The following is a 25,703-nucleotide window of genomic DNA, read 5'->3' on the forward strand; positions in this document are numbered from 1 at the left end:
TGGCGGTACCTCTTCGCAGTGCTGGCCCACATGGGCTTTGGCCCTAAATTCATCTCCTGGATACGGCTCCTATATAATAGTCCGGTGGCACAAGTGACAGCTAACGGACACATCTCCCGAGAGATACTACTGAATAGAGGGACGAGACACACCTGCCCACTAGCAATAGCGGATACATCATTTAAATACCTGGGGATACACGTAACACGCAATGCTCTAGATTTTTATGAGCATAATCTACTGCCACCACTAAACAGACTAAAGAGGGACGTCAGACACTGGCCAACCCTTCCTCTGACGCTGCTTGGGAGGGAAGCATTGTATAAAATGATGGCCTTGCCGCGGTTCCTGTACGTACTGGAAAATTCACCGAGTCTGGTACCACCCCGCTATTTACAGCAGGTGACAGCAGTGGTGAATAATTTATTATGGGACGAGCGCCCAGCACGAATTGCACATCTGAAACTCAACAGAAGCTGGTACGATGGTGGGATAGCCCTGCCTAATATACAACTATACTATTGGGCTGCCCAACTTAAAGTTCTCAACCAATGGATACATGCCCCACAAGACGACCCGGCTTACCTAGCAGACAGAGCACAAATGGGCACACATAGTCTACTAGCGCCGCTGTACCACAAAGGCTTGGCGGGCAAGCTAATGGGACCGACCAAGCACACAGTAACGCTCTGGCACACTGCACAGGCGAGGCTAAAATGGAGGGGAGTCATAACGAAACTGACACCTTTGTGGGACACCAAGGCGCTGGGGCACTTGCGGCGCACCAAAGGTTTCACACAGTGAGACAATATAGGAATCTCAACAGTAGGAGACATGTGGTCAAAAGATGGAGTAGTCCCGTTCTCACACCTACAACAAAATTATAACCTGGGTCCCAACGAGACATATAGATATATTCAAGTTATACACGCACTTATGACAATGATACCAGCAGGAACAAAGGTCCCGGAGTCCTCTCCGTTAGAGGACCGCCTGCTCACCGATTACATGCAGACTAACGCCACTTCCCTCACGTACCGTAAACTGATAAATAACTTGCCAGACCCTCTAGTTAAATTACGGAAGAAGTGGGTGAGTGACCTGGGGAACATGGACGAGACAGAATGGAATGAGGCACTGGCGTCCCCGAGAGAAGCTGGCATCTCGACAAGGTATCGCCTGGTGCAACTTAAAATCTTGCACAGAATATACTTCACAAGGACCACACTACACAAACTACACAGGGCAGATCACCCGTATTGTCTAACGGGCTGTGGTGGGGAAGGCACATTTCTGCACACACTCAGGGAGTGTCCCAGCGTCGCAGATTATTGGCGACGGGTGATGTGCACCATCTCCCAAACATTAGACACTACATTGGTACCAGACCCCCGCACGAACCTACTACATGTGTGGAGCCCTACTGATATGTCACGTCAGAGCCAATTGTGGGCTGTTGTGGGTTTCATGGTCGCCAAACGAGACATAGCCCAGAAATGGGGGGCAGTAGAAATTCCAACCCTGGCCCAATGGTGCAGAAATATGGACGCGATTATGGTGACTGAGAGGGCTGTGTATGAAAGGAGAGCTAACCCGCACAAATGGAATAAAGTGTGGTCGCCCTGGAATAAATACCGGGGAGACATATGTGACCCTCTGGAAGAGGACGATATGGAAAGTTCAGACGATGAGGAGGAGGATGGATAAGAAATAATAATTGAAATCAGACCGAAGTAAAGTTGAATGGTTGGAAGATGTTTCGCAATCGAGCAGATACAGGGGGGGGATACCTAGAGCAGGGAGGATCAGGGTGGGCGCCTAGACTGGCCGCAAGAGGCACAATACATAATTTGGTACGGTGATGTACCAGATCTGTAACACTACTGAGTCAAAAGTTGAGTTTTGTTAGAAAATACAAAAGTAAGAGGAATTATGATTTATGGTTAATGATAAAGTGTTATGTAATGTCCTCCTAGTTCATTTGCTGCCGGACCGAAGGTGGTCGGCTAAACAGCTGTGTAATCGACATCAAAAAGTAGTTTCAATAAAAAGCAGCCCGCCTCAGGGTTGTAGGCATGCAGCAGTGTATTGTTTGAAACTGTCAATAAAGCTCTTACGAACCAAAAAAAAACCACAAAAAAAACAAGGATCCCTCAACAGCATCTGCTGGCAAAATCATGGTATCAGGCCGCTAGCCTCACTTTAAATACTTCTGTTGGACTTTGCCCTTTCTGTAGGGTCACCCCCAAACTTTCTGCCTCCGGCCCTCCTGTCTTCTGAACCCTTCTCTCCGGTTTTTAGGACTCTGTGCACTTTACCATTGCTATCCAGTGCTATAGTGTCTGTGTTCTCGCCCTCAAACAGAGTAACATTGGCTTACACACAATGACACATTTAATTTACTTGTAAGTCCCTAGTAAAGAGGTACTACATGGACCCAGGGCCTTCAAATTAAATTCTACTCATATTGCCAGCTTACCTAAGTAGCCTCTAAGACCTGTCTCAGGCCTGCCATTGCAGTTTGTGTGCATTTTTAAATTGCCGTTTCAACCTCACAAAATAAACCTTTTGCGAATTCCAAACCCTCCTTTATAACACATATGTTATCCCTATGTAGGCCCTGACCAGCACTTAGGGCAGGGTGCAGTGCATTTAAAAGTATTTTTAAGCTTTTCATGTTCTAGTAGTGAAAACCTCCTACATTTTTTTTCACTACTGCAAGGTCTATCTCTCCAATTGGATAACATTGAGTTACCTTATTACATTTAATAAGTGATAATGTTTTATTGGGAACAGGTAAGAACATCACGTTTACATTCAAATGAATTATAATTTAAATCTATCTTTAATGGTACAGTCAGATTTTATGTCCCAATTCTGAAAATGCCACATTTATAAAGTTGGCATTTCCTTGTCCTAACCAGTAGCTGGCAGTTGCCCTTTGTGTATTCTTCCCAGACAGCGAGACATGGGTGGACTACGTGTTGTCAGGATGAGCCATCCTGGCAGAATGGAAGGGGAGGAGCTGTTCTCTGCCCCAATTACATTTCAAAGGAACTACATCAGTACACTCACAAAGAACGTTCAGGCTATTCTCACTCAGAACACTTGAAGCCTGGGCAGATGGGAGGAAGGAAATTCCAGGCCACATTTGGGTGTGATAGTCTAGACTTTTCTTCCACTTCAAAGCTAGCACCAGGTATAAATATTGGTCCTCCGTACACTCCTGGACCTGTGGACATTACAGAAGTTGGACTGCTCTGCTGCCGGATGACTGCGCCACTGCTTGAGGCCTGCTTTGCTTTTTGCGAAAGAAGACTGGACTTGCTCCCTTCATCCCAGGGTAATCGAAGTGACTCCAGGGGTCAGTTGGCTGACCTCCTGCTTTGAGCTTCAGGGACACAAGAAGCTCTAGAGGCTTTCCTACAACCGCCAGGTTGCTCTGCTTCATCTGCACCTGCAAGTGGACCAATCTGAGCCCTGCTGGCCTCTGCTGCAGTAAGTCTCTGATCCCTAAGAGGTGCCTCCCCACATCCTGGACCCTTGACTGGCATCAGAGTGCACTCCTATGAAGAAAAGAGAATAATGATGATGACTGGCAACTCGAGATCTGCACTTTGCGCTAAGAGCATTGACAGCCCGCAGAGACTGCAAACATAAATCTCCATCAACAATTATCCGTGACTTCCGACAGGTTCTTCGTGCCGCAGTGCCAACTGTCAGAAACCCAGATGACCACGAGTGGCACTTTGTGTCATTAGGCATTGTACTTACCTAAATATTTTAAACTGCATATCCCCAGTTCAACTGATTGGATTTTTGTTGTTTTGGATTCATTTTATTTATTAAATGTTATTGTTTTTTTCGAAATTGGTGTGCTGCATAGATACTTTACCATTGCCTCCAAGTTAAGCCTGACTGCTTCTGTGCCAATTCACCAGAGGATTAGATACAGGTTAATTTAGTGAGTTTTGTGGTTCACCCTGACAAGGATTGTGGTTGTTGCCTGAGAAGGGTTAACACCACTTTCAACCAATAACCCACTTTCTCGAAAATTCCTTGAACTCTTCAATAATATCATCATCTGGCACGGATCCTCCTACAGCATCTACTAACACAATTATCACTGCACCCTACTTTAAATTCTTCTATCTTCAAAATAATCAGCAGATATCAATTCTTCAACAGCATTTACTGACATAATCATGGAGTCTGTTTCCCAGCATATCTTTAAATACTTCCTTAAACTCATTAATATCATCACCAGGCATGGATCCTCCTACACGTCAATAATATCAGTGGATAGCTGTAATACACCCTCTCCTGCCATAATCATGGTATCATCTTTAAAAAAAAAAACTAGTTTTATAGTTTTTTTCCCCACTGATACAGAGACATCACAATCAGTGGTCTGCCAGTAGATACAATAGCCATCACAGCAATATGAAAGGTGAGAAACCTCTTGATTTGTATCAGTCTACACTATAATATGCCAATCATTTCCCCAAGACCTTCTTGTGTTTAAAAGGACAACCTCTGAATACATAGATCAGTACCAGGAGTTTGGCGCACTTGCCCATCGCCACTCACCAGGATAGGGAGAAGGCCAATGTTTAGCAATGTGTTTTTTAGCAAGTACCACCCCAATACACAAAAGTGCATGGTCTCTCCTTAAGCCCTTAAGATCATCTACAATACTAAGCAAAGGAAAATTCCACTGGTTCCGCAAATACCTGCGCTTGCCTCGATGCATTCCACAAGGGCATCCTTTTTTGCATCTTTGAGTCATCAGTGGTATTCGCTGAATGCTGACTTGAAGTTAGCTCGGTCTGTAGCTCTGCTGGTACGCCATCTTCTCTCCAGTTGTTTGTAGCTGAGTTTTATTGTACAGAGTTCTGGTGTTTATCAGCTGGTTTGTTTGGTGGATATGCAGGTTTTGGCTGGTTTGATGGGGGCAATAGGTTGACGGCATTGGTGATCCAGGTTTTGAAGTTCTGGACTGCTCGTTCCAGGTTGGTTGCAGAGTCAGGCTGGGTGGTGTTGAGGGAGTCCATCTATATGGTCTGTGTCACTTTGCTCCAGCTGCGGAAGGAGGTGCTGGGGAGGTTAGTGGTGGTGAGCGGTGATCCTGCGATGGTGAAATGGACGATGGAGTGGTCAGTCCAGGTGAGTTCTGTGGGATGGTTGTTATTGACTATCACTGGATGTGAAGATAGGGTCCAGCGTGTGTCCTGCTCTGTGTGTGGGGGCTGTAACCAGCTGGATGAGGCCCATGTTATCCATTCTTTCCAGGAGGTTGGCAGAGTTAGTGTCTGTGGGGTCATCCAGGTGAAAGTTGAGGTCTCCGAGAAAGATGTAGTGCTTAGACTGGATGGCAAGTGGGGTGAAGAAGTCTGTGATGGCATTGCAGAGTCCGGTGCCTGGTCGTGGGGGTGTGTAGGCGAGGGTGCCTGTGGCGGTTGTTTTGTTGTCAGAGTGGAGTAGGAAATTGAGGTGTTCCATGATTGGTGCAGTGTCTTCTTCAATGGTGGTGCAGCAGATTGTTTCTTTGTGGATGATGGAGATGCCCCCTCCGTATTTGTTGGTGCAGTCCTGATGTGTCATCTTGTAGCTGTTGGCCGTTGCACTGACGATGTCAGGGGCAGAAGAGAGGTTGAGCCAGGTGTCTGTGATGAAGATCACGTGGGGTGCGAAGATGGAGATGGAGTCCTAGACTACGGTGGCATGTTTACAGAGAGATCTTGTGTTGATCAGACAGCATTGGAGTGGCTCTGGGGTGGTCTCGGTCAGCGGAGTGGGAGTGGCGAGGGTTTCTGTGAGGGTGGGAGTTCATAAGTTGCAGGTGAAGATGCAGCAGTGGCGGGTGAGCAGTCCTGCTGTAGAAAGAGGAGATGTGAGTTAGCAGTTGTTGCGGTGTCCGGGGTCCAGGGCACAGCGATATGTGGTGGAGTACCGGATTTAGGACTCCTGCAGATGTGTGTGGTCTGGGCTTGGCTTTGGCATGCCTGCTGCATGCGCCATCAGCACAGCAGCACAGAACAAGAGAGGCTCCCACCACATTACATCTGATTCAACTCCAGTGTTGTAATACACAGCTCCTCATCTTCTGGGTTATGTGGCCAGTGTAGATCATATCACTGGAAAACCAGATGGCATACAACACATTGCTAGAATTAAAATTGTCAATGACCTCATATTAAACCGTTTGTCATCATAAACTAACTCCTTTGTGTCCTTGCAATGTTTGAAGGCTATACAATACTCACATTTGAGATGGGGGAGGCCCCATTGTGATGTTAGTGGAGGTATAGGGGGTTTTGTGAGGGCTGCTCTGACTATCAAATCCTTGATATGAAAGAAAACATAAGTCTGTCTGGTTGTTGTATAGAGGTTTTAATCAAATCCCAATGTTTGATGACAATGGCTTTGACAGCATTACTTTCAATGCTGAAAGTATTAACACAAATCAAGCGATTTGTTTTCCGTTGATACTGCATGTAAATGTGTAAATGTGTATACCCTATGATTGCACAGGCTTGTGCACACATTATTATTATTATTATTAAATCGGTTTTGTACAGCGCATGGTTACCCTAGAGCATCCCAGCGTTTCACCAAACAGAGTAATACTACGGACAGAACAGAGGCACAGAAGATTAGCAGAAGAGGAAAGTTTTCAATTGTTTTCGAAAACGTAGGAGACATGGCTCCGCGCGTAGACCTAGGGGGAGTGCATTCCAAAGGGTAGTGACATTAACGGAGAATCTCCTTCCTCCTGATCGGGCCTTTTTGACCCTGGGGACTGATGTTGTTGGTCCGAACGTAAAGTTCTATTGGCTTTGTACGGGGTCACCATCTTTTGAAGGACGGGAGGGCCTTTGCCTTGCAAGATTTTGTGCGCAAGGCAGAGGGATTTAAATTTCACCCTTTCTCGTATTGGCAACCAGTGTAGCGCCCTCAGTGCTGGTTTGGCCGATCGAGACATGGGGATGTTATAAAGCATTCGTGCTGCCGCATTCAGAACTTGTTGAAGTTTGTTCAGAGTGATCTCAGGGGCACCCAGGTAGATCGCATTGCTGATGTCTAACCTGGACATGATCAGACCCTGGATTAAGAGCTTGAGAGATAAAAAAGGAATCAGAGGCAGTACTTTGCGTACCGATCGGAGGAGGCCAAAACAGACACCAGCTAGTTTGGAGGCCTGGGTCCTAAAGGACAGGTCTTGCTCTTAGCCTTGGGTTTGGGAGGGGATCCCAGGCAGCTGGGCCAAGCCGAGCAGGGGAGAGAGGGAGTTTTTAGTCCCATCAGCATTATCTCCGTTTTTGACCCATTTAGTTTTAGTGCTGAGTCCCCCATCCAAGAGTAGACTTTGGAAAGGCAAGAATGTAGCACCTGGGAATTGTCCGTGGATTGGGAGAGGGCGAACACCAGCTGGGTGTCGTCGGCGTAGCTCACAATCTTGATGTTAAATGGAGCCACCACATCCTCCAAGGGGGCCATGTACACATTAAATAATGTGGGACTCAGGGAGGAGCCCTGAGGCACACCACAGTGGAGGTGGGTGGATGCCGATCGTGCGCCCCCTTCCCAAACCTGGAAGGATCTTTCGCTGAGGAATGACCTAAGCCAGTTCAGCGCTGTCCCCCTCACTCCGGCATCTGACAGTCGCTGGAGTAACACTCAATGGTTGACAGTGTCGAACGCTGCACTAAGGTCCAGGAGGATCACTGCCACTGATCCTCCTGAATCCAAAATGCAGCGTGCCTCCTCCGTGACTGCCCACAAGGCGGTGTCAGTGCCTTGGCCCGGGCGAAAGCCTGTTTGGGAGCTTCTCAGCGCATCGTTGGACTCAGGAAAATTAGATAGCTGGAAATTAACTAATTTTTCCGTGATTTTACTAAGTCCCGGAAGTAGCGAGATGGGCCTGTAGTTAGCCATATCTAGGGGGTCTAGGCTGGTTTTTTTTAGGAGGGCTTTTACTATTGCACTCTTCCAATTGGGTGGGACTACACCCACGCCTAATGAGGCATTGATAACCTCGGTAATAGATTTGTGATGCTAGAGCAGGGGTACAGGGTGAGACACTTGACTGCACTCAATCTAATGAATCTTGGTCTGGTTGTATCTGTGGGTGCCAAGAACCTGAGGCCATATACCCCTAGGCCTCCAGAGTCAATGCCAAAGGCACTGTGTACAAATTCGGAAAAACGGTTCAGCACTCCATATAATGTACAATGACAATATCAATGAGGTCAAAAATATCAATAAGCCACGATGTATTCTTTTCTTGCTTTATTTCAAATCTTCACAAACAAGTAGCCAACGCGTTTCGTCCGAAGGACTTCTTCAGGGCGAAACCATTTTTCTGAGACGACGCCCGAGGAGACCACATGAAACTACAATTTAGCGAAGGTGAATACTGATATCACCTCTCGTGGATGTGTATTCTGACATCCTTCTTTTTCGCTGGAACATATTCATCGCATAAACTTGATCAATTCATCACATAATAAAAGGATATTGGTCAATCAAGTTCCTGGAGACTATGCCATTACAGTAGCTGGAGATTGCGTTTTACTGTTAAAATCCAGAATACAAAACAGTATCTTATCATTTCGCCCTGAAGAAGTCCTTCGGACGAAACGCGTTGGCTACTTGTTTGTGAAGATTTGAAATAAAGCAAGAAAAGAATACATCGTGGCTTATTGATATTTTTGACCTCATTGATATTGTCATTGTACATTATATGGAGTGCTGAATTGTTTTTCCGAACCTCGGTAATAGACTCCACAATGGAAGGGGCAACCAGTTTAAGAATCCTCATGGGGACAACGTCCCGGGGAGAGCCACTCTTAATGGAGAGTAAGACTTTAAGGGCTTCATCCTTAGTGACTGGCCCAAAGGACTCCAGGGTCCTCTGAGGTAAACCCTCATCCTCCAGGGGCTCAGGTCCTATCTTAGATTGGGGCAGAGAGATCAGAATTATTTCAATTTTTGTATGGAAGTACTTTGCCAGATTATTGCATTTGTCTTCCAAATTATCCGTGGGGGCGGAAGGTGTAGAGACCCTCAGGAGTTCTTTAACCACCAAGAAAGTTTCTCTTGAGGAGTTGGAGGCATTGCTGATTTTCTCCTCAAAGAACTGAGTTTTAGCTAGCCGGATGGAGAGCTTATAGCTCCTCATCGCCGTTTGATATTCAGTCTTACAAGCTACTTCCCAATTTTTTCCTCCAGGCACGCTCTAGTTTTTTGCATGCCCTCCGCATAACCCTCAGCTCAGGCGTGTACCAAGGGGCGGTGCGTAGTCTTTTCTCCTTTCTTCCTGCCGATCCTATAGGGAGGTCGGCGTCGAGTGTGTTCGACATCCACCTACAGAGGTCTGCTTCTGCTAGAACAGGGTCCTGCGAGAGTAGTGGGCGTGAGGCTTCCAGGCTTGGTGAGAAATTTTCCACTGATAGCCTGGCCCAATGTCTTTCTGGTGCACCAACACTAGTGGGGGGATGCTCTCTAATTTAGTTTGCCAGGTAAAAGGGATCATGAAGTGATCCGTCCATGGCAGTGGGATCGGGGGGGGGGCTGCTTTCATGGTGGAAATGTTTGCAAAAATAGGATCTAACAAATGGCCCTTATTGTGGGTAGGCTCCAAATTTATGAGGTCAGCCCCACAGGTTTTAAGATCATGTAGGAGGGCTGTCGCCGACCGGTCTTCCTGGTCGTCAAAATGGAGATTGAGGTCTCCCAGGGTAATGAAATTTGTTGCAGAAGCGGCACAGACTTGTACCGTTTCCATAAGTGAGCTGGTGAAGTTTCCGATACTTCCTGGGGGACGATAAACTAGCAACCCCGACATCGCGACAGTGGGTGAGATTTGGAAGGAGAACTTACAGCTCTCACAATCTTCCACCTCCCCTTTCTGGGTTCTGCAGGTCAGTGAGTTCTTGTACAGAATAGCGACGCCTCCCCCTCGACCCAGCGGTCTATCCTGGGTGAGGATTAGAAAACCAGGGGGAAGAGCGTTCACCATATCTGCTTCTGAGCCTTGCGTAAGCCATGTTTCTGTTAGAAACAGGATGTCTAACTCATGTTCCAAAATAAGGAGGTTAACCTCCAAAGAATGCCTGAGGAGAGATCTACAGTTCAAGAGGGCAAGGCGTAGTTTAGGGGTTTTCATTAAACAGCTGGTCGTTTTCTATTTGTTTAAGACCACTTGTACTTCTTTAGCCTACAAAGTAAAGACTTCATTAAGCTTCCCCTGAGGTAACCCTCCTGATTGAATGGGTGGACATGTAGCCATTTCTATGACTGTCCTTACTGGGTTGGGCAGTTAGAGAGATTTAGCTAAGGTGTGGATAGAGTAGTCACTGCCGTAGCCAAACCTAAGGTTTGCTCACAATTAAATCGGGTGAGGGGACCATTATGTTGGTGGTGTGTATATTCTGTCGCTATTCCGACGGATTATATATACTGCCAACATATAAATCAGGCTTTCAGTCTGTGATGGAGTGGGAAGTGCCTACTACCCAGACTGAAGTGAGAGCTTTTTTAGGTCTAACTGGGTTTTAAAGGTATTTTCTGGCCAACTATGAAAGTATAGTTGCACTATTGACTGTTTTGACCTCAAGGAATCAGCCCAGGAAGCATGTACTGCAGATATGGACTGCAGAGTGTTGGAAGCATTTGAAGAACTGAAGAAGGCACTATGCCTCCGACAAAGGAGTTGGACAGGTGTTAGCTCAACAGAATGGCAAAGATAGAGAACGTCTTGTTGCCTTAATTAGTAGGAGATTACTACCAGAGAGCAGAACTGGGCAGCAATTGAGAAGGAGCACCTGCCAAAGTCTGGGGCTTGCGTTCATTTCACCCATATTCGTTTGGCACTAAGTTTGTGGTGCAAACAGATCATAAGAAACTGAAATTGTTGATGGCTATGAACACAAAGTTACCCAAGTTATTGAGATAACAAGGGTTACACTATGAAGTGGAGCACAGAGTCATATTGAGCCACAGGAATGCTGATTGCTGTTCCCGACAATTTTACCGATCTGACAACCTAGCCTCTCCATGTGAGGAGTTGGTTCAGAGTGTTCTTATCTGAGAGGGGCACCTTTTGGGATGTAAAAGTCCTCTGTGTGGTAATGGGCCTGTACCCCTGCCCTGAGTCCCCAACAGTACTGTTGTCTGGATCCCTAATGCGGATTTTTGTTGTCATACTCAAAAACGGATCATGTGTGTGCACCATGACATAGACCTGACTCATGGATTGCGTTGTTTTTGGACCAGAAGGGACACCCAACGCAATACCGTCATAGTAGCGGAAGGCCACTGCCTTTACCAGTAGTTAAGAAGCAGGAGCGTGTTGGTGGTAGCATACCATGTAGTTATAGATAGGAGGGAACAGGTCCTTTTTAACCTGGCTCACTGCAGTGAGGCCTACTGGGTCACTCACCTTTTTAAAAGTTACGCTGCTGTGTGCTTAACTGCCTACGTCAGTTAGACGTAAGTGGAGAGCAGGAGTTGTGACTCTGCGCTGTTTATATGTGTCTGAGATTGGTACAGTTCAGGGATAAAGAAGTACTGTGCAGTGCGTGCCTGTACTGAGTGTATGTATACCTTTCAAGAATCGATTATATGAGAGATGTAGTGTGGGCACAGTGAATACATGTACTGGGTGTATGCGTACTTGCAAGAAGTACAATACATGAATGGTGTAGTATTGTGAAGTGCGCGCAAGGTGAATGCTTGTGCTACCAGAGTGTGTGCTGCATGTAGCACACCGCAAAAAACACTGTTGATGGACAGAATGTAGAACAATGTCATACATTCAACCCAGTACAAGGATCTGGGCCTAAATCCATCGTTTTTTTGCACTCCACACCACCCTGGGTTAGACACTGGCTATATGCAAATCAGCTCTGACCCTGTGCCTCATGGGAACAGTCCAGTCCGAACTACCAAGCCATGTCTTTCCCAGACCGGAATCAAGCATCCAAGGACCGGTTTCTGGCTATCAGCCTTCTTCAGCCTGGATAGCTTGACTCCAGTGGTGTGGAGAGCCTGGGACTCACGTCTGAGTATACCCAGCACACTCGGGGTGAAAATTGCAAAAAACACAGTTGATGGACAGAATGTAGAACAATGTCATACATTCAGCACACCATCGCACAGTAAAGGAAGTCTACAGTTCTGAGAAATGCATGCAAGGTGAATGTGAGTGATGAATGTATGTGTACCTTAGGTGGCACAATGCATGGAGGCAACAGTACTGGACAGTGTGTGTGTGCTGTGTATATACACGAGAGTGTGTCTCTATTGGTACATTACATGGAGGACACTGGGTTCCATTTTGGAAACTCAGGCCTGCCTGGTAAAGACATGAGGAGTAGATGAATCTCCCTAGACAGATTTGTGTTTTCCTGCATTCCTGTGATCTGAGTGAGACATGCTGGATGTTGGGGAGAGAGCGAGAGACTCCCTCTGTACACTTCAAAGGGGCGCTCTTAGAATCATTGAGAGATCACAAGGAAGGGTCCTGGACACATATCAGGAAGGCGATGGGGCTGAAAACTTCAATGGCCCAGACCCTAAATAACATTGGGTGTCTGGAAATGGACTATAACAAGAGGAGGTTGAGACCCCAAAAATGTGTCCTTTGCTTAGAAACAAGTCAGGCTATGCAGAGCCAGAATGACTACCGGGCGTTTTGGAATGCTGCTGAGCTGGAGGCTGAGTTCACTGCGGTGGGGGGTGATTTCATTGATGGAGACCCCATCAACGAAATCAGCCCACAGCTCAGCAGCATTCCAAAACGCCCGGTAGCCAGTCCAGCCCTGAAGCTATGTGAGAACCAGGACTGGGAGCCAAAGCCTGCTAGCCTCCCTGCGGGGTGAGGGCATATCACCCAGGGAAACCAAGTTCAAATACTTTGGAGTACCAGTGCCTGCCTGACTCCCAAGACCTGTGTGCCCTGTGAGGAAGATAAGAGCGTTGAAAGGAGCAAGGTCCAGTTGCGGGCCCAACCGAGAAGACTCCCAGTACAAGGAGATGGCTACTGCACAGATCGTGTTGTTGTCCATGTACATATCCTAGTCACCAATCTGCATATTCCAAGAGAGTGCCTCCATTAAGATTACTGTGAACAGAGTGCCGTGCAAGGTGAGTGAAGCCAGAGTGGGGGCTGTAAAGTTTATTGACAGATTAAAAGGCCCAAAGCTGGGCGGAGCCAAGCGGTGACCCCATATGCCAGGAGGAGCTGAGGTACCAACTATTGTGTGGTGGGGACCAATGCCTGGGCCATTAGTGTTACGGCAACCCCATTTGCCAGAAGGGGCTGTCGATACCGAAGTTGTGAAGGATCTGGCCGTTGCCTGAGAACTGTGAACCTCATGATCAGTGAGTCACCATCAAGGATTGTGCCCGAGTTGGCCCCGTGAGTGCACATCACCGGGACCCCCACTGGGAGCACCAGAATCCAATCACTTTCCCCGATGGGGATCGCAAGACGTACTGCGCAGGAGGAGCACCTGGCCACCGCTGAACGCTGCTGGATCTGGCCATGTAAGCTCAGGAGAGAGCCAGCGTGCAGAGTGCTGCTAAACCCCCATGTAGCTGACTCAGAGGACTGGACTTGAGCAGTGTAAGTGTCCACAGGCGGGGCGCCAGCTGAGATACTACCATCATCTCCTTCAACACTGAAGCATGGCTTTGTACAGGCCCCACACTATCGCCTGGTGATACACAATCCCGCCAAATATGCCCAGTCTGCGCCCTGAAACTCAACTGTTTTAAGATAAAATCATGGGACCACACTAGGAACAGTACTCAAAACTTGGCGACAGAAACGATAAAATGCACCGTGTTAAATGCCCAATCACTCATTAAACATGCAATGGAAATGGCCGACATTCTAGATAGTTCAAAAACGGACACTGCTTTTGTTACTGAGACCTGGGCTGACACCGCCTCTGGCCCAGAACAGGTTACTGCCACCCCTACTGGCTACTCGTTAATCAGGCTGGACCGTATTGGGAACAGAGATGGGGATCTAGCAATTATCTTTAGAGCTAATTTTAATGTCAGATTTGACCCACTACCCCACCCGGGTTGTGAAGCTCTGTCCTTCAAAATTGGTCTCACAAATCACCACACCTTATATGGGACCTTGATTTATAGACCTCCTGGCCTTAGAAACCTCTTTCTAGATATAGACAATTCCCCATGGGACATTATAGCCAATTCCCCTGACTTCACGATTTTTGGAGATTTTAATTTCCACCTAGAGAACAAGGAGAATCCGGACACCAAGGATCTCTTAGCCTCCTTTTCTGTTTTAGGCTTAGCGCAACTAGTCTGTGGTCCCACGCATTCAGATGTCCACACCCTAGATGGCATCTTTTCAGATTGTCCTCTTATTCAGGTCTTTCCTTCTCTAATGTTAACCTGGTCCGACCATAAAGCAGTGATGTTTCATCTGAACCTAGTGGGACACAGCCCAGTAGAGCACGTGAGCTCACCTAGCGTTAACTATCGACATTGGCACTTGATGTCGGAAGGTCTACTTACAAAGACCCTGCTTGAATCTAGTATATCAGTATCTCCCAATCTGGATCAAGCAACTGACGCTTATCATAAATGGATTAGTGATTCTATTAACACTCTACTCTAGCTCCAGCTTAACGAGGAAATGAAAATCGATCTGTTCCATCTGAACCTTGGTTTAACGATGTGCTTAGACTGGCCAAACAATCGTGCAGAAGGTTAGGAAGAAAATGGAGGTCAAAGTATTGCTTTGAAGATAAAGACTCCTATAAGGCAGAACGATTACAATACAAAAAACTTCGAACTAAAGCTAAGTTCTTTATAGAGAAAATTAACTTGGCTAGCAAATACCCCTAAAGAGTTATTCTCTACAGTGGTCAAGCTATGCAACCCACCACCAGCCAGTAACCCTACCGCAGATGCCTCCTTCTGCAACAAAATTGCTACCTTTTTCAAAAGCAAGGCTGAAGTGATCTTTAATACCTTAACGGTCTCCTGGGGAGACCGCCGGTTCCTGGTCACGGCCCCAAAATTGTGGAACACCTTACCTCAGTCAATTAGGACTAGGCCCTCTCTCTGGTCCTTTCGTAAACAGCTAAAAACATGGCTGTTTAATCAGTAACACCTTAAAATATATATAAGTCCTTGGAGAATCTGTTGTAGACGTCACAGCGCCGAGACGCCCACGGGCAATTGTTCGCGCTTAATCAAGTGTCATAAAATAAAATAAATAACCTCAAGCCCAAGCACTGGGGTGCTGTGATCGATTGGCAACCGACTGACTTATTAACACCTTCCCAATTTAATAATTCCATTTTCTCAGTTTTCAACCCTCTTACAATAGACTAAGTATCCAACTGGTTTAAGCAAATTAAGTCAGGGTCCCTTTTGATCCATGTCGGCCGAGAATTATGCAGCTAGGTTCAGCCGTAGTTCCTGAACACCTCCTAGGGATCTTTAATCTAATGCTTCAGTCAGGATATTTCCCATAAAATTGGAAAGTTACATCAATCCTTCCCTTCTTACGAAAAACAATCTGGAAGCTGATAATTCCAACAACTACAGGCCAATCTCACCACTTCCCTTCCCGGCCAAACTGATAGAGAAAGCTATAAATACTGAGCTTTCTCTATTCATCCAGGCTCACAACTTACTGGATACCTCTCTGTTTGGCTTTAGAAGCCAACATAGCACTGAGACAGCCCTGATCACAGCCGCTGAATATGTTAGAACCACTTTAGACAAAGGAGGGAACGCTGCCCTAATATTGTTGGACCTTTCGGCAGCTTTCGATACTGTTAACCATCAACTCCTTATCAGCCGGCTGTTCAAGATAGGAGTTGGAGGTACTGCTCTTAAACTCCTCAGCTCATTTCTCACTGATAGACTACAGTATGTAGAATGTAACGGTCACAGATCTACATATTTCACCCTTCCCTGTGGTGTACCACAAGGGTCGGCATTGAGCCCCACCTTTTTTAATCTGTACGTTACACCTTTGGCTTCGCTAATCAAAAGCATTGGCTTCTCGGTTGTCTCCTATGCTGACGACACCCATATTGTAGTATCAGTCACAGAGAATGCTGATAACACAGCTAATTGCTTTCACAACTGCATGGTACAGATTGGGAGGTGGATGTCCAATAATTGTCTGAAACTGAACTCTGACAAAACGGAGGTGCTACTCTTTGGCAAGCAACCATCCTTTTGGTCCTCTTGTTGGTGGCCTCAAGAATTGGGGGCCCACCCTATCCCGGTGACAAAGGCGTAAAACCTGGGCGTACAGTTTGATGAAAAACGTTCTTTTGTGGGTCCTGCCAATGCCAAAACCTTGTCATGCTTTTTCATCTTTAAATCACTCAGGAAGGTTTTCCCTTTTATCCCTCTGGAACTACGCAAACCTGTGATCACAACACTGATTTTTTTCTAAAATAGATTACTGTAATGGGCTCTTCCTGACTGCCCATAAGAAGGCCCTGGATAAACTACAAATGGTCCAAAACGCGGCCGCAATACTGCTCTTGAGAATTCCAAAATATCAGTTGGTGCCCATGTCTCTCCCCCTACTCCACTGGCTTCCGATCAAAAAGAGGGTTATGTTCAAGTCTCTGTGCATAGCCTTTAAGGACCTCATCTCTGAAGGCCCAGCTTCAATTAAGCAACTTTTCCATCACTACATACCTGCCAGAGAATTAAGATTGGCCTCCCAGGCTAACCTGGTTGTTCCCAAGTTTGGAAGAGCTACCTGGGTTGGCAAAAGCTTTGCATTGGCCACTGCCAAACTCTGGAATACGATGCCACTAACACTCAAAACTTCCAAAACTCTTTACTTATTTAGGAAAGGCTTAAAACTTGGTTATTTAACCAGTAGTCCTTTATGCTTTTCCACCTCTCCTGCTTCACTAGGGCTGTAGTTACTCACTATTCGGACCCACCCTATTTTGGAAGTCAGCGCCTAGACACCCGCGGGTAGTAGTGCGCTTTAGAAATCAGAATTTCATTTCGTTTCATTTCCTCCTCGCTGCTAGAGACTAGTTATGGACCTATCCGCCCGGGGTACGTGCTGCTAGAGGCCAAGACACACTTGACTACTTTGCTAGGAGTTGGAAAGTTGTGATCGCTAGTGAATGGGGAATAACCCCTACCACATTACGAAGAACAAGTGTGACAGGGGCTTGCCAGCGGTACACTAGAGCTCCGACCTGCTTTGCGCTCCTTGAGTTATGAGTCGTGTTCTCTAACCTGTATTCACACTTCCTGCCAAGGGAGCCTTGGACTGCTTGACCATGGCTACCAGTGACAGTCAAGTTCTGGGAGGGTACTTGGCCAGTTGCTCAGTATCGCTAGTAGAATGGGCCCGTTACCAGGAGTAATAGGCCCCCATGGTTGGGTCCAGTAACTCCTGCATGCCCATGGCCTCTGAACAGGGTCTGACAAATACTAATAAGCCCACCTTTCCTGCAAGGACCCTGCCAATCACCAGTCCACATATAAACCATTTATCCTCCTCCCCACAGAAGCGCAGAACAGATATGCTTCATACGTCACAAACATGATTAACGTATTTGATACAAAGGAGAGCCTCTCTGCAGTACATCCACTTTGACGCAGAGGGACACTACGTTATAAGGACCAACCTTAACTCTCAGAAGAACAGGCTATCACCCTTTAGTCAACTCACCTTTAATCACAGAAGGACATCTCTTCTTCCTGTACCCACCTTAGCTCAAAGTAGGCCGTCTTTCATTGTATATCGGCCTTTACTGGCAGAAGGACATCAACTCATCCTGTACCCACCTTAACTCTCAGAGGCACTGCCTACACTCACCTTTACTCGCAGAAGCACTTCCCTTTATCTTGTACCTACCTTAGCCAGTCTTTTGTATATCCACCTTTACTCGCACAGGGACACCACCTTATCCTGTACCTACATTTGATAACAGGTAAAAGCCCCTCATTCAGTAGCCCTGTTATCACACAGAGACACCTCTTTTATATTATACCCACCTTTACAAGTGAATGCGTCGACATGAGGTTCTGTCCCACCAGTACATAGGAAACGATCTGTCACCACTTCGCTGACATCTGTGACATTCACGTAGAGGGAGGCTTTCAGTGCATCCCTGTTGCACACTGGTTTCTAGAGAGGGAACATAATTAGAAGGTGTCATTATCTAAACATTTTCCATCTTTAAAACTTCTGTGACCGCTCTGAGACCAGCAAATTAGACATGTATTGATGTAGACTGAGGCATAATTCATAGAATCCTGAAGCGAAACCGCTGTTTCAGACGTGCCATTCTAACTTCCTAAGGTTTTTTTAATTCCTGGTCCTTTGTCTTGGCCAATCCCTGCTTTCTCTTGGTTCCTTACACAAGCCCTTTAGGTTAACCTGAAGCCTGCGCCAAGACACAACTCTTACTCCCTCTTAGAATATTGTGTGAGAAAAAAGCACAAAACATGTTGCCTCTTTCCATCCCAATTACTCATTCCCTCCCCTTAGGTGGTAGGAAAAAAAGGGTCAGAAGCAAGGGATAATTTAACAATCAGAAACCTAACCACACCAGCTCCATATCCCTTCCTGCTCCCACTCCTAAGTTTGTTTGAAGCTATCCTGGGAGACACTATACCGATAGCAATTGTAGTGGTTCCATCTAATGTGTTTACATCAAAGGAGATGTTCCTGTGTCTTTTTACAGAAGCAGTCAAAACAGCCTGGTCCCTTAGACAATGATCAATACTTCCCTGCACACTTGACCCTCCTAACTTTTGCACTTCGCTTTGCTCTTGTAATACCCCTCTTCTAATTCCATTGATAATTCCAACCATTATGGGTTGAAGGCCTAGATTATAGGGTGCTTACACTCGTTAATTTGGTCGAGTACATACAGTCAACAGTCTTCGTGATTTCAACACTTTGCTCGAGTCGAGATGGAGTTATAGGCTCAGCCTCTGGCGCATAACTTCTAAAGTGTCTTTCTGGGATGAGAGAGAGATGCGGTAACACTGCATTGGACGGTCCAACTGCACAAGACCAGATCATGCCGTACCTTGCACTCTCCAACCCTAAGGCTGACTAAAAGTCCCTTAGAAGTGTTGCCCACATTTACAAGTGAAGCACCCTGTAATCTAGGCCTTCAACTAAACGGTCCTGATAAAGGCTATTAGACCAGTTAGGGCATAGATTGGCCGAAACATACTGTCCCAATCATAAGGTGTTGTGGGCCAATAACTTATCCACATAAACACCAACCCGGTTTTAATCTTATCCTTGTCCAACTCTTTCATATCAAAATTTTCCTCACTGGATATGAGTTAATTTTAAGCGACATAACATTGTCAACACCCAGACAGACTCCCTCCTGGTAGAGGTTGGTGAACCACTTGGAGAACAGGACACTCAAGTGATAGACCAGATGATGACACAATCCACCGAACCACACAAGCGGAGATAATATACACCGCTAGCTGTGAAGGTGTGGTTGAGGGTCCCCAAGACTATTCTCCTTGAGACTCTGGTACATAGACACCTGTGGTTCATTCTCCCTTCCTGTGATTATATCCCAAAATAGGCATTTTCACCCTGGGTGACATATTGTGGGAAAGGGGTTATGGAGGAGTTGGGGAAGGAAGCGCCATGGTTGTACAGTTGTTGCATTGCTTTAATTTTATGATGAAACTTCTAATAAAAGATCTATAAAATGTATTACAAAAAATAATAATCTTGTATCCGGTCCCCTTCTTGAATTTATGTTGTTTTGGTCTAATTTTTCTTATAACATTTTTCTCTCTATTTTTAAATTGGAAATGGAGTTTTATTGTGTTGTGTGTGACTTTTTCCACTGTGTATGCACTGCTCAAATACTTTGCACATTGCCTTTGATTTAAGCCTGACTGCTTTGTGTCACGCTACCTGGGTTGAGCTCAGGTTTATTTGAATTGTTTGTGTGACATCTACCATGTGGTGGTCTTATCCCTTAAAGTGGACACATCCACACCAAATAATAATCTACTTTCCTACATACTGGCTTTAAAATTGAGAAATACATGACATGCTGTGAATTCAAGGGGTATCAGTACCAGAATATACTGGGTGTCACTGGGGCCAACATTTGCATTGTAAAACTGAAGCGAGGTGACAAATCACAAGAACAAGAACACCCTGGGCATTCACAGGGGACCAACACCCGAATAATAAAATTGATGGGATGTAAAAGACTGCTGTAGGAGATTCACATTTTCTATGTGGTTACCCCGATTTTTTCACCTCTTGCTAGACCTTCTGTTTTTACTGCTTTTAGAACGTTGCGCACTTTACCCCTTCTAACCAGTAGTAAAGTGCCTGTGCTAACTCTTTAAACATGGTTGACTTGGTGTATTCCTAATTAGTATATTTAACTTACATATAAGCCCCTAGTAAATGGTACAAGATGTACCCATAGTTTGTAAGTAAAATATCACTAGTGGAAAGCACTGTGAGAAATTGGGTTGGGTGAGGGGGGTGAAACCCTACTCAAGCAGAAACCACAATACTTTCAAACCCTAAATTAAACTACCCAAGCATCTAGTAACTTGGCAAAGAGCAGGTAGGCTTAACCTAGAGGCAATGTATGAAATATTTCGGCAGCAATTAAGAGAGTAATAAAGTGAAAAACACAACTCACAAAAAATCCCAAACCAGTTTAGAAAACAGTCATTTTTAATAAATAATTTAAGACCGAAACAACAAAAATACAATCAGTAGAACCCGAGATATGCAATATTAACAATTTTAGTGAAAATAGCTCCAAAAAGCACAAGCCCGGGTGTGGTTTCTGGTCATGCCGGACCAGGACAAAGTCACAGGTTCAGCCATCCGCGGTGGAGTGCCGGCTATCCACAGGAAGCTAGGTAGGCACGCTAAACAAGAGTCCCTTAAATCCTGGTTGCTTGATCCCTCATCAAGGATGTGTTGCTCAGCTGAGGTGTTGTGAGGTCATAGTGTGGAGATGCGTTGCATAGTGCCAGTTCCAGGGAGCTGCAAGGCTGTGATGTGAGATCCTGCGTCGTTGTCGAGGATGCTGTCGACAAGGGGCTTGCGATGTGAAATCCTCCATCGAAAATGCATCATGTACCATGTACCGGCTAGTTTCAAAGGAGTTGTGAGGCTTGCGCAGAGGAGTTCTGCGCTGACGTCTAGTATGCCGTCAACGAGAGGCTTGCGAGGATTGATCGCACAGCGGTGGTTCCAAGTGGTGGCCGCGAAGACTTGGAACTCCCTTCCGACCGACCTGCGCCTGACCCAAGACCACCTCTCCTTCAGGAAGAAGTTCAAGACCTGGCTGTTCGAGCAGTAGCAGCACTCCCCCCCCCCCCCCCTAGCGCCTTGAGACCCTCCGGGTAAGTAGTGCGCTATATAAATGTCTGTGATTGATTGATTGATTGAAAGAGGCTGTGAGCCACAATGCAAAGTCCTGCATTGGGGATGCACCACACAGTGGTTCGGGGAGGCTATGAGTCGCACTGCGTGGTACTGCTGAGACCACAGTTGGCCTGGCAGAGCACTTTCAGGCCCACTTCCAAGGGCCCAGGAGTGAGATGGCTCACAGCTGGCAGAGTTCAGGTGCTGGGTTCAAGGGTGTTGGAGCCTGTTCTGTTCCTAAGGCTTTGACAAGGAGGCCAGTCAAATAGCCTTTGGAGTCACTCTGATGGTCCTGAGTCCAAGATGCAAATCCATTTATACAGACAGGAGGGCAGCACAGCAGGGCAGCAGAGTGGCAGTCCTTCATGCAGCACAGAAGAACAGCAGTTTTTCTTCTGAGTCTTCCATAGGTCTAGATGTGATCTGAAGAGTCGGGTCTGAGAGTCCAATAGTTATACCTGGTGCCCACTTTGAAGTAGGAGAAGGTTCTGTCAGTTTCCACCCTCCACAGCTATTTGGAATTTGCTGCCTCATTGCCCTGGCCTCCGATTGTCCGAGGTCACAATAGACTAGTACCAAGCCCTTTCTGAGTATGCTCAGGAAGAGACTTTGTGATGTGCATGTTTGGTAGGTGACAGCTTCTCCCCCCTCATCAAGTCAGAGATGACCCATCCTACCAACACCTGTGGCTCCCTCTTGCACCCAGGACAAAGACGTGGACTCCAATGATCATAAGGCTAAGCTTCTGTTCAAGCTTCATGGATACTACAAGCTACAAGGGGACTTTCCTGTAACTGCCCAGCTGACTACTGGCAACTGGACTGGACCCAGCTGTTGGCCTCTGTCTGACACCCTGCGAGTCTCTGGATGGCTCCCCTGAGCTCTTGGGTGGCTTCATAAGTGTACTCCTGTGGTGGATTGGGACTTCAAGGCCCAAGTCAAAAGGTATAAACTTTGACCAGGATTTACGTGGTTGGTGTATCCAACCTGCACTCCATTGTGACGTGCCTCACATTGCGCCTACGTCCTGGTCTACTGAAACCATAGACTATCATTGGCCATTTGTGCTTCTTAGCTCTTCTCCTATTGAAAACTTTAAACATTGATATCTCTGGTTCTCCCTATTCGATTTTTGCCATTTTGGTTTGGGTGTTTATTGTTTTGCATTTTAGGTTTATTACTGTTTTGGTAGCGCATACATATTTTACATATTGCCTCATGGTAAACCTGTCGGCTCTGCGCCATAGCTACCATTGGGGTGAGCTCAGTTTAATTTTGCGACTTTGAGTGTTCTCCCTGACAAAGGGTTGTGATTATTTCTTGAGATGGGTAGTCATCCACTCCCAATAATAATAGAGTTGCTTACAAATACGAATACCAAAATACACCATGGTCTTACTGGGAACTCTAGAATACTAATACTGATGTCATGGAAAAGTCTTGCTGGGGATCACCAAATGAATATAAATTATTCTAATGTGCAAGTAACGGTATACTCTGGGATTTCACTGGGTCCAGCACCTAAATAATTAAGATTCTGAAGCTACCTCAGCTCCTTCTGATGTAAAAATACATCTTTGATATAGGAGCATAGCAGTTTATTTCCCAGTACTGAAGCTATCTAAAGAACCCATGGAAATCTCTCACCTGGGCACATACTTGTAATGCTCGTGCCCTACACCTTATTGGCAGGAGTGTGCAGAACATGTGAATCTACAGACTAATAGTTAGAGGGTAAGTAACATTTCCTTAACATCTCTGAAGTAAGCAGAACACTAAGAGGGAAACATCTCTACGACTGGGCACCCCCAAGCATATAAACAAATCTAGTGAAGAGCTCCTTCTCAGACAATATCCTAAAAATCTGTAACTCACATTCAAGGAGTATATGGGCAGCTAGATCTCCTAAAGTGTTCAAAACTAGCATGAATAACAATCTTCCCTCCTGCCAACTCAAAAACCTGCTAACTCCTATGCATGAACTCTCCACCTGGCATAGACAAATGTGACCTATATTCTCTCTGAAATTGTTGTAAGAATAGAGTATGCACTATAGCAATGCTTTAAAAAAACATTTAAAATATTAAAAATAGGAGTGTATGTCATTGTGCTCCATCAACAGTAATAATGCCAGCTTTAATGTTGTCCAGATTCAAATACAACAGTTAATCTCAGCACTTGACAAAACTGGAATGGAGCACAATGACACACGCTTCTGTTTTTAATGTTTTTAATGTCTACTTGGTTGGCCCCCTTTTGTTTTCCCTTTCACCCCTTCTCACCAGGCCTACAGTACCCTAGTATTAGCCTACTAGGGTACCTTCTACCAAGTCTGACAACTAATTAATAATTATAGAACCAGACGGTAGTGCACCACTCACAATTTAGTTTCTTCTGGTCCTGATGAAGTGCCAGCTGACCTGTTAGGGGCAAACAGGGCACGAAACATGTTGACCCACTACTTTTTAGGAGCCCTTTAGAAACATTACATCCACTTAGGGCTCCCACACTTTTTAATGAGGCTCGACCTACCTTAATATTAAAACTAGCTCAGAGTAGGACTCTTCCTGACCTTTTTTACTTCACTTACCCGTGCACTACCCAGCCCCCTCACCTGCACGCACCCTAAGGTTTCTTCAAAAAATCTCGGACAAAGACCCCCATTTACGGAAGCCCGTCAGGCATTGCAGCGCCGGCCCGATGAGGAGCAAGGCCCAATGATGAAGCATGACATCCTCCGGGATGTGTGAGGGCATCACGAAGAAAGACCTCCCTTTCCCCACACGTCCAGTTAGGAACTGCACACTCCTTTGATACACAGTCCGATCAGGAGCTAGTGCGCAGGACCTGTTTAAATGTAGGTCCCAGTACCTCCGTTGTTGATATATGTGAATGAGATATGCCATTTGACCCTTTTATAGCTATAATATGAGTTTCATCCATATCTTCTACAACCTTATGAGCCAACATCCTACCTATCTGCTTGTCCTATTGCGTAAGACGGAATTTATTAAATCTTACTGCGATTCTTTTCCTAAGTGTCTTCTTTATAGCTAATCTAAGATCTATTAAGGAGAGTAGCAGTTGTCCTTGATCGTTAGTACCCAACAAGACTGCCTCTGCATGTTCTTACTCTACGTACAGCTTGAATAGCCTCCTTAGTTGCGATTTTACGTGCTTTATTCTGTTGCCATATATAATGTTGGGTTATGCCTCTTATAACTGCCTCCAAGTATTCCAGACCATGAGTAGAAAGACTGACCCAATATTCTCTTGAAAGAATATTTCAAGGTGTTTCCTAATGTTAGCCAGATACTCATCATTTGAGAGTAGATATCTAGGAAAAGAAAAGGGTCCAAGTGTGTTACTTTCAGCTGTGGTCCTGAATAATAATAATAATATAGGGTTATGGTCAGATGTAACTCATGGATATAGTTCCAGATCTGATGAGAACATCATTTGATCCGACACCCATGCCATATCGATTCTGGAATAGAGTCTATGTGGGTCAGAATAGTATGTATACCCTGGGATAGCTGGATACTAGTATCTCCATGCATCCCTAATTAACTAGTGCCGCCCCAATTCTGAAATTGCCGCCCGTGTCTTCCGCATTGTATGGGTAGCCCCACGTCTAGTTGTATCTATACTATACTATAATTCATAACATAGTTAAAATTTACCATTACCACCCGCTCCCCCTCCCAATTCAGCAATTCCATGTTCAGCAGATCAATAACAGAAGAATAATCAATATTAGGCCCATACAATGAGCAAAAAACATATTCCTTTCCCCGTATTTCCAACTGTGCACTTGCCCATCTACTCCTCCGATCAGACAGTGTCTTATGTATCATACATGAAAAACGTTTATGCTTTAATATAGCAACGTTGAAGTACCTTGTGACGTACGCACTACAGTTTCGTACCACAAGTGTTTAAGAAGACTCTTAACCTTAAATAAAAGATGCATCTCTGTTAGCAAGACTATCAGGGGATTATACATTCTGAGCTCTTCCCAGACAAGTTGCCGCTTAATTCTAATATTAAGGCCTGCGACATTCCAAGCAAGACATTTAATCCAATCCATTACAAAGATTATTCCCTTCCACCTTATTACTACCCAATCCTGTATAAATCCTAATTTCTGTACTCATTCCCTTTCTATTATCTCTGTTTTCAAGCTTGCTTCTTAATTTCGTGTATGCCATCGTGTTGACCCTTTCTTGCCCTTCCAGAGTCCACCTCCCCCCCCAACTGTTCACCC

General features: G+C 45.7%; 1 protein-coding gene across 1 annotated transcript in view; it reads right to left on the reverse strand.

The window, feature by feature from the left end:
* The window catches only part of LOC147717789 (complement factor B-like), a 321,681-nt gene that overhangs the window by 26,429 nt on the left and 269,549 nt on the right, over window positions 1–25,703 (reverse strand). Inside the window, exon 16 of the mRNA XM_086924574.1 lies at window positions 18,043–18,175. Coding sequence (XP_086780700.1) covers window positions 18,043–18,175 — 133 coding nt within the window. The remainder of the gene's footprint in view (window positions 1–18,042; window positions 18,176–25,703) is intronic.

The sequence above is a fragment of the Lissotriton vulgaris genome, chromosome 5 (genome assembly GCF_964263255.1).
Source record: "Lissotriton vulgaris chromosome 5, aLisVul1.2, whole genome shotgun sequence".
NCBI classification, from domain to species: domain Eukaryota; kingdom Metazoa; phylum Chordata; class Amphibia; order Caudata; family Salamandridae; genus Lissotriton; species Lissotriton vulgaris.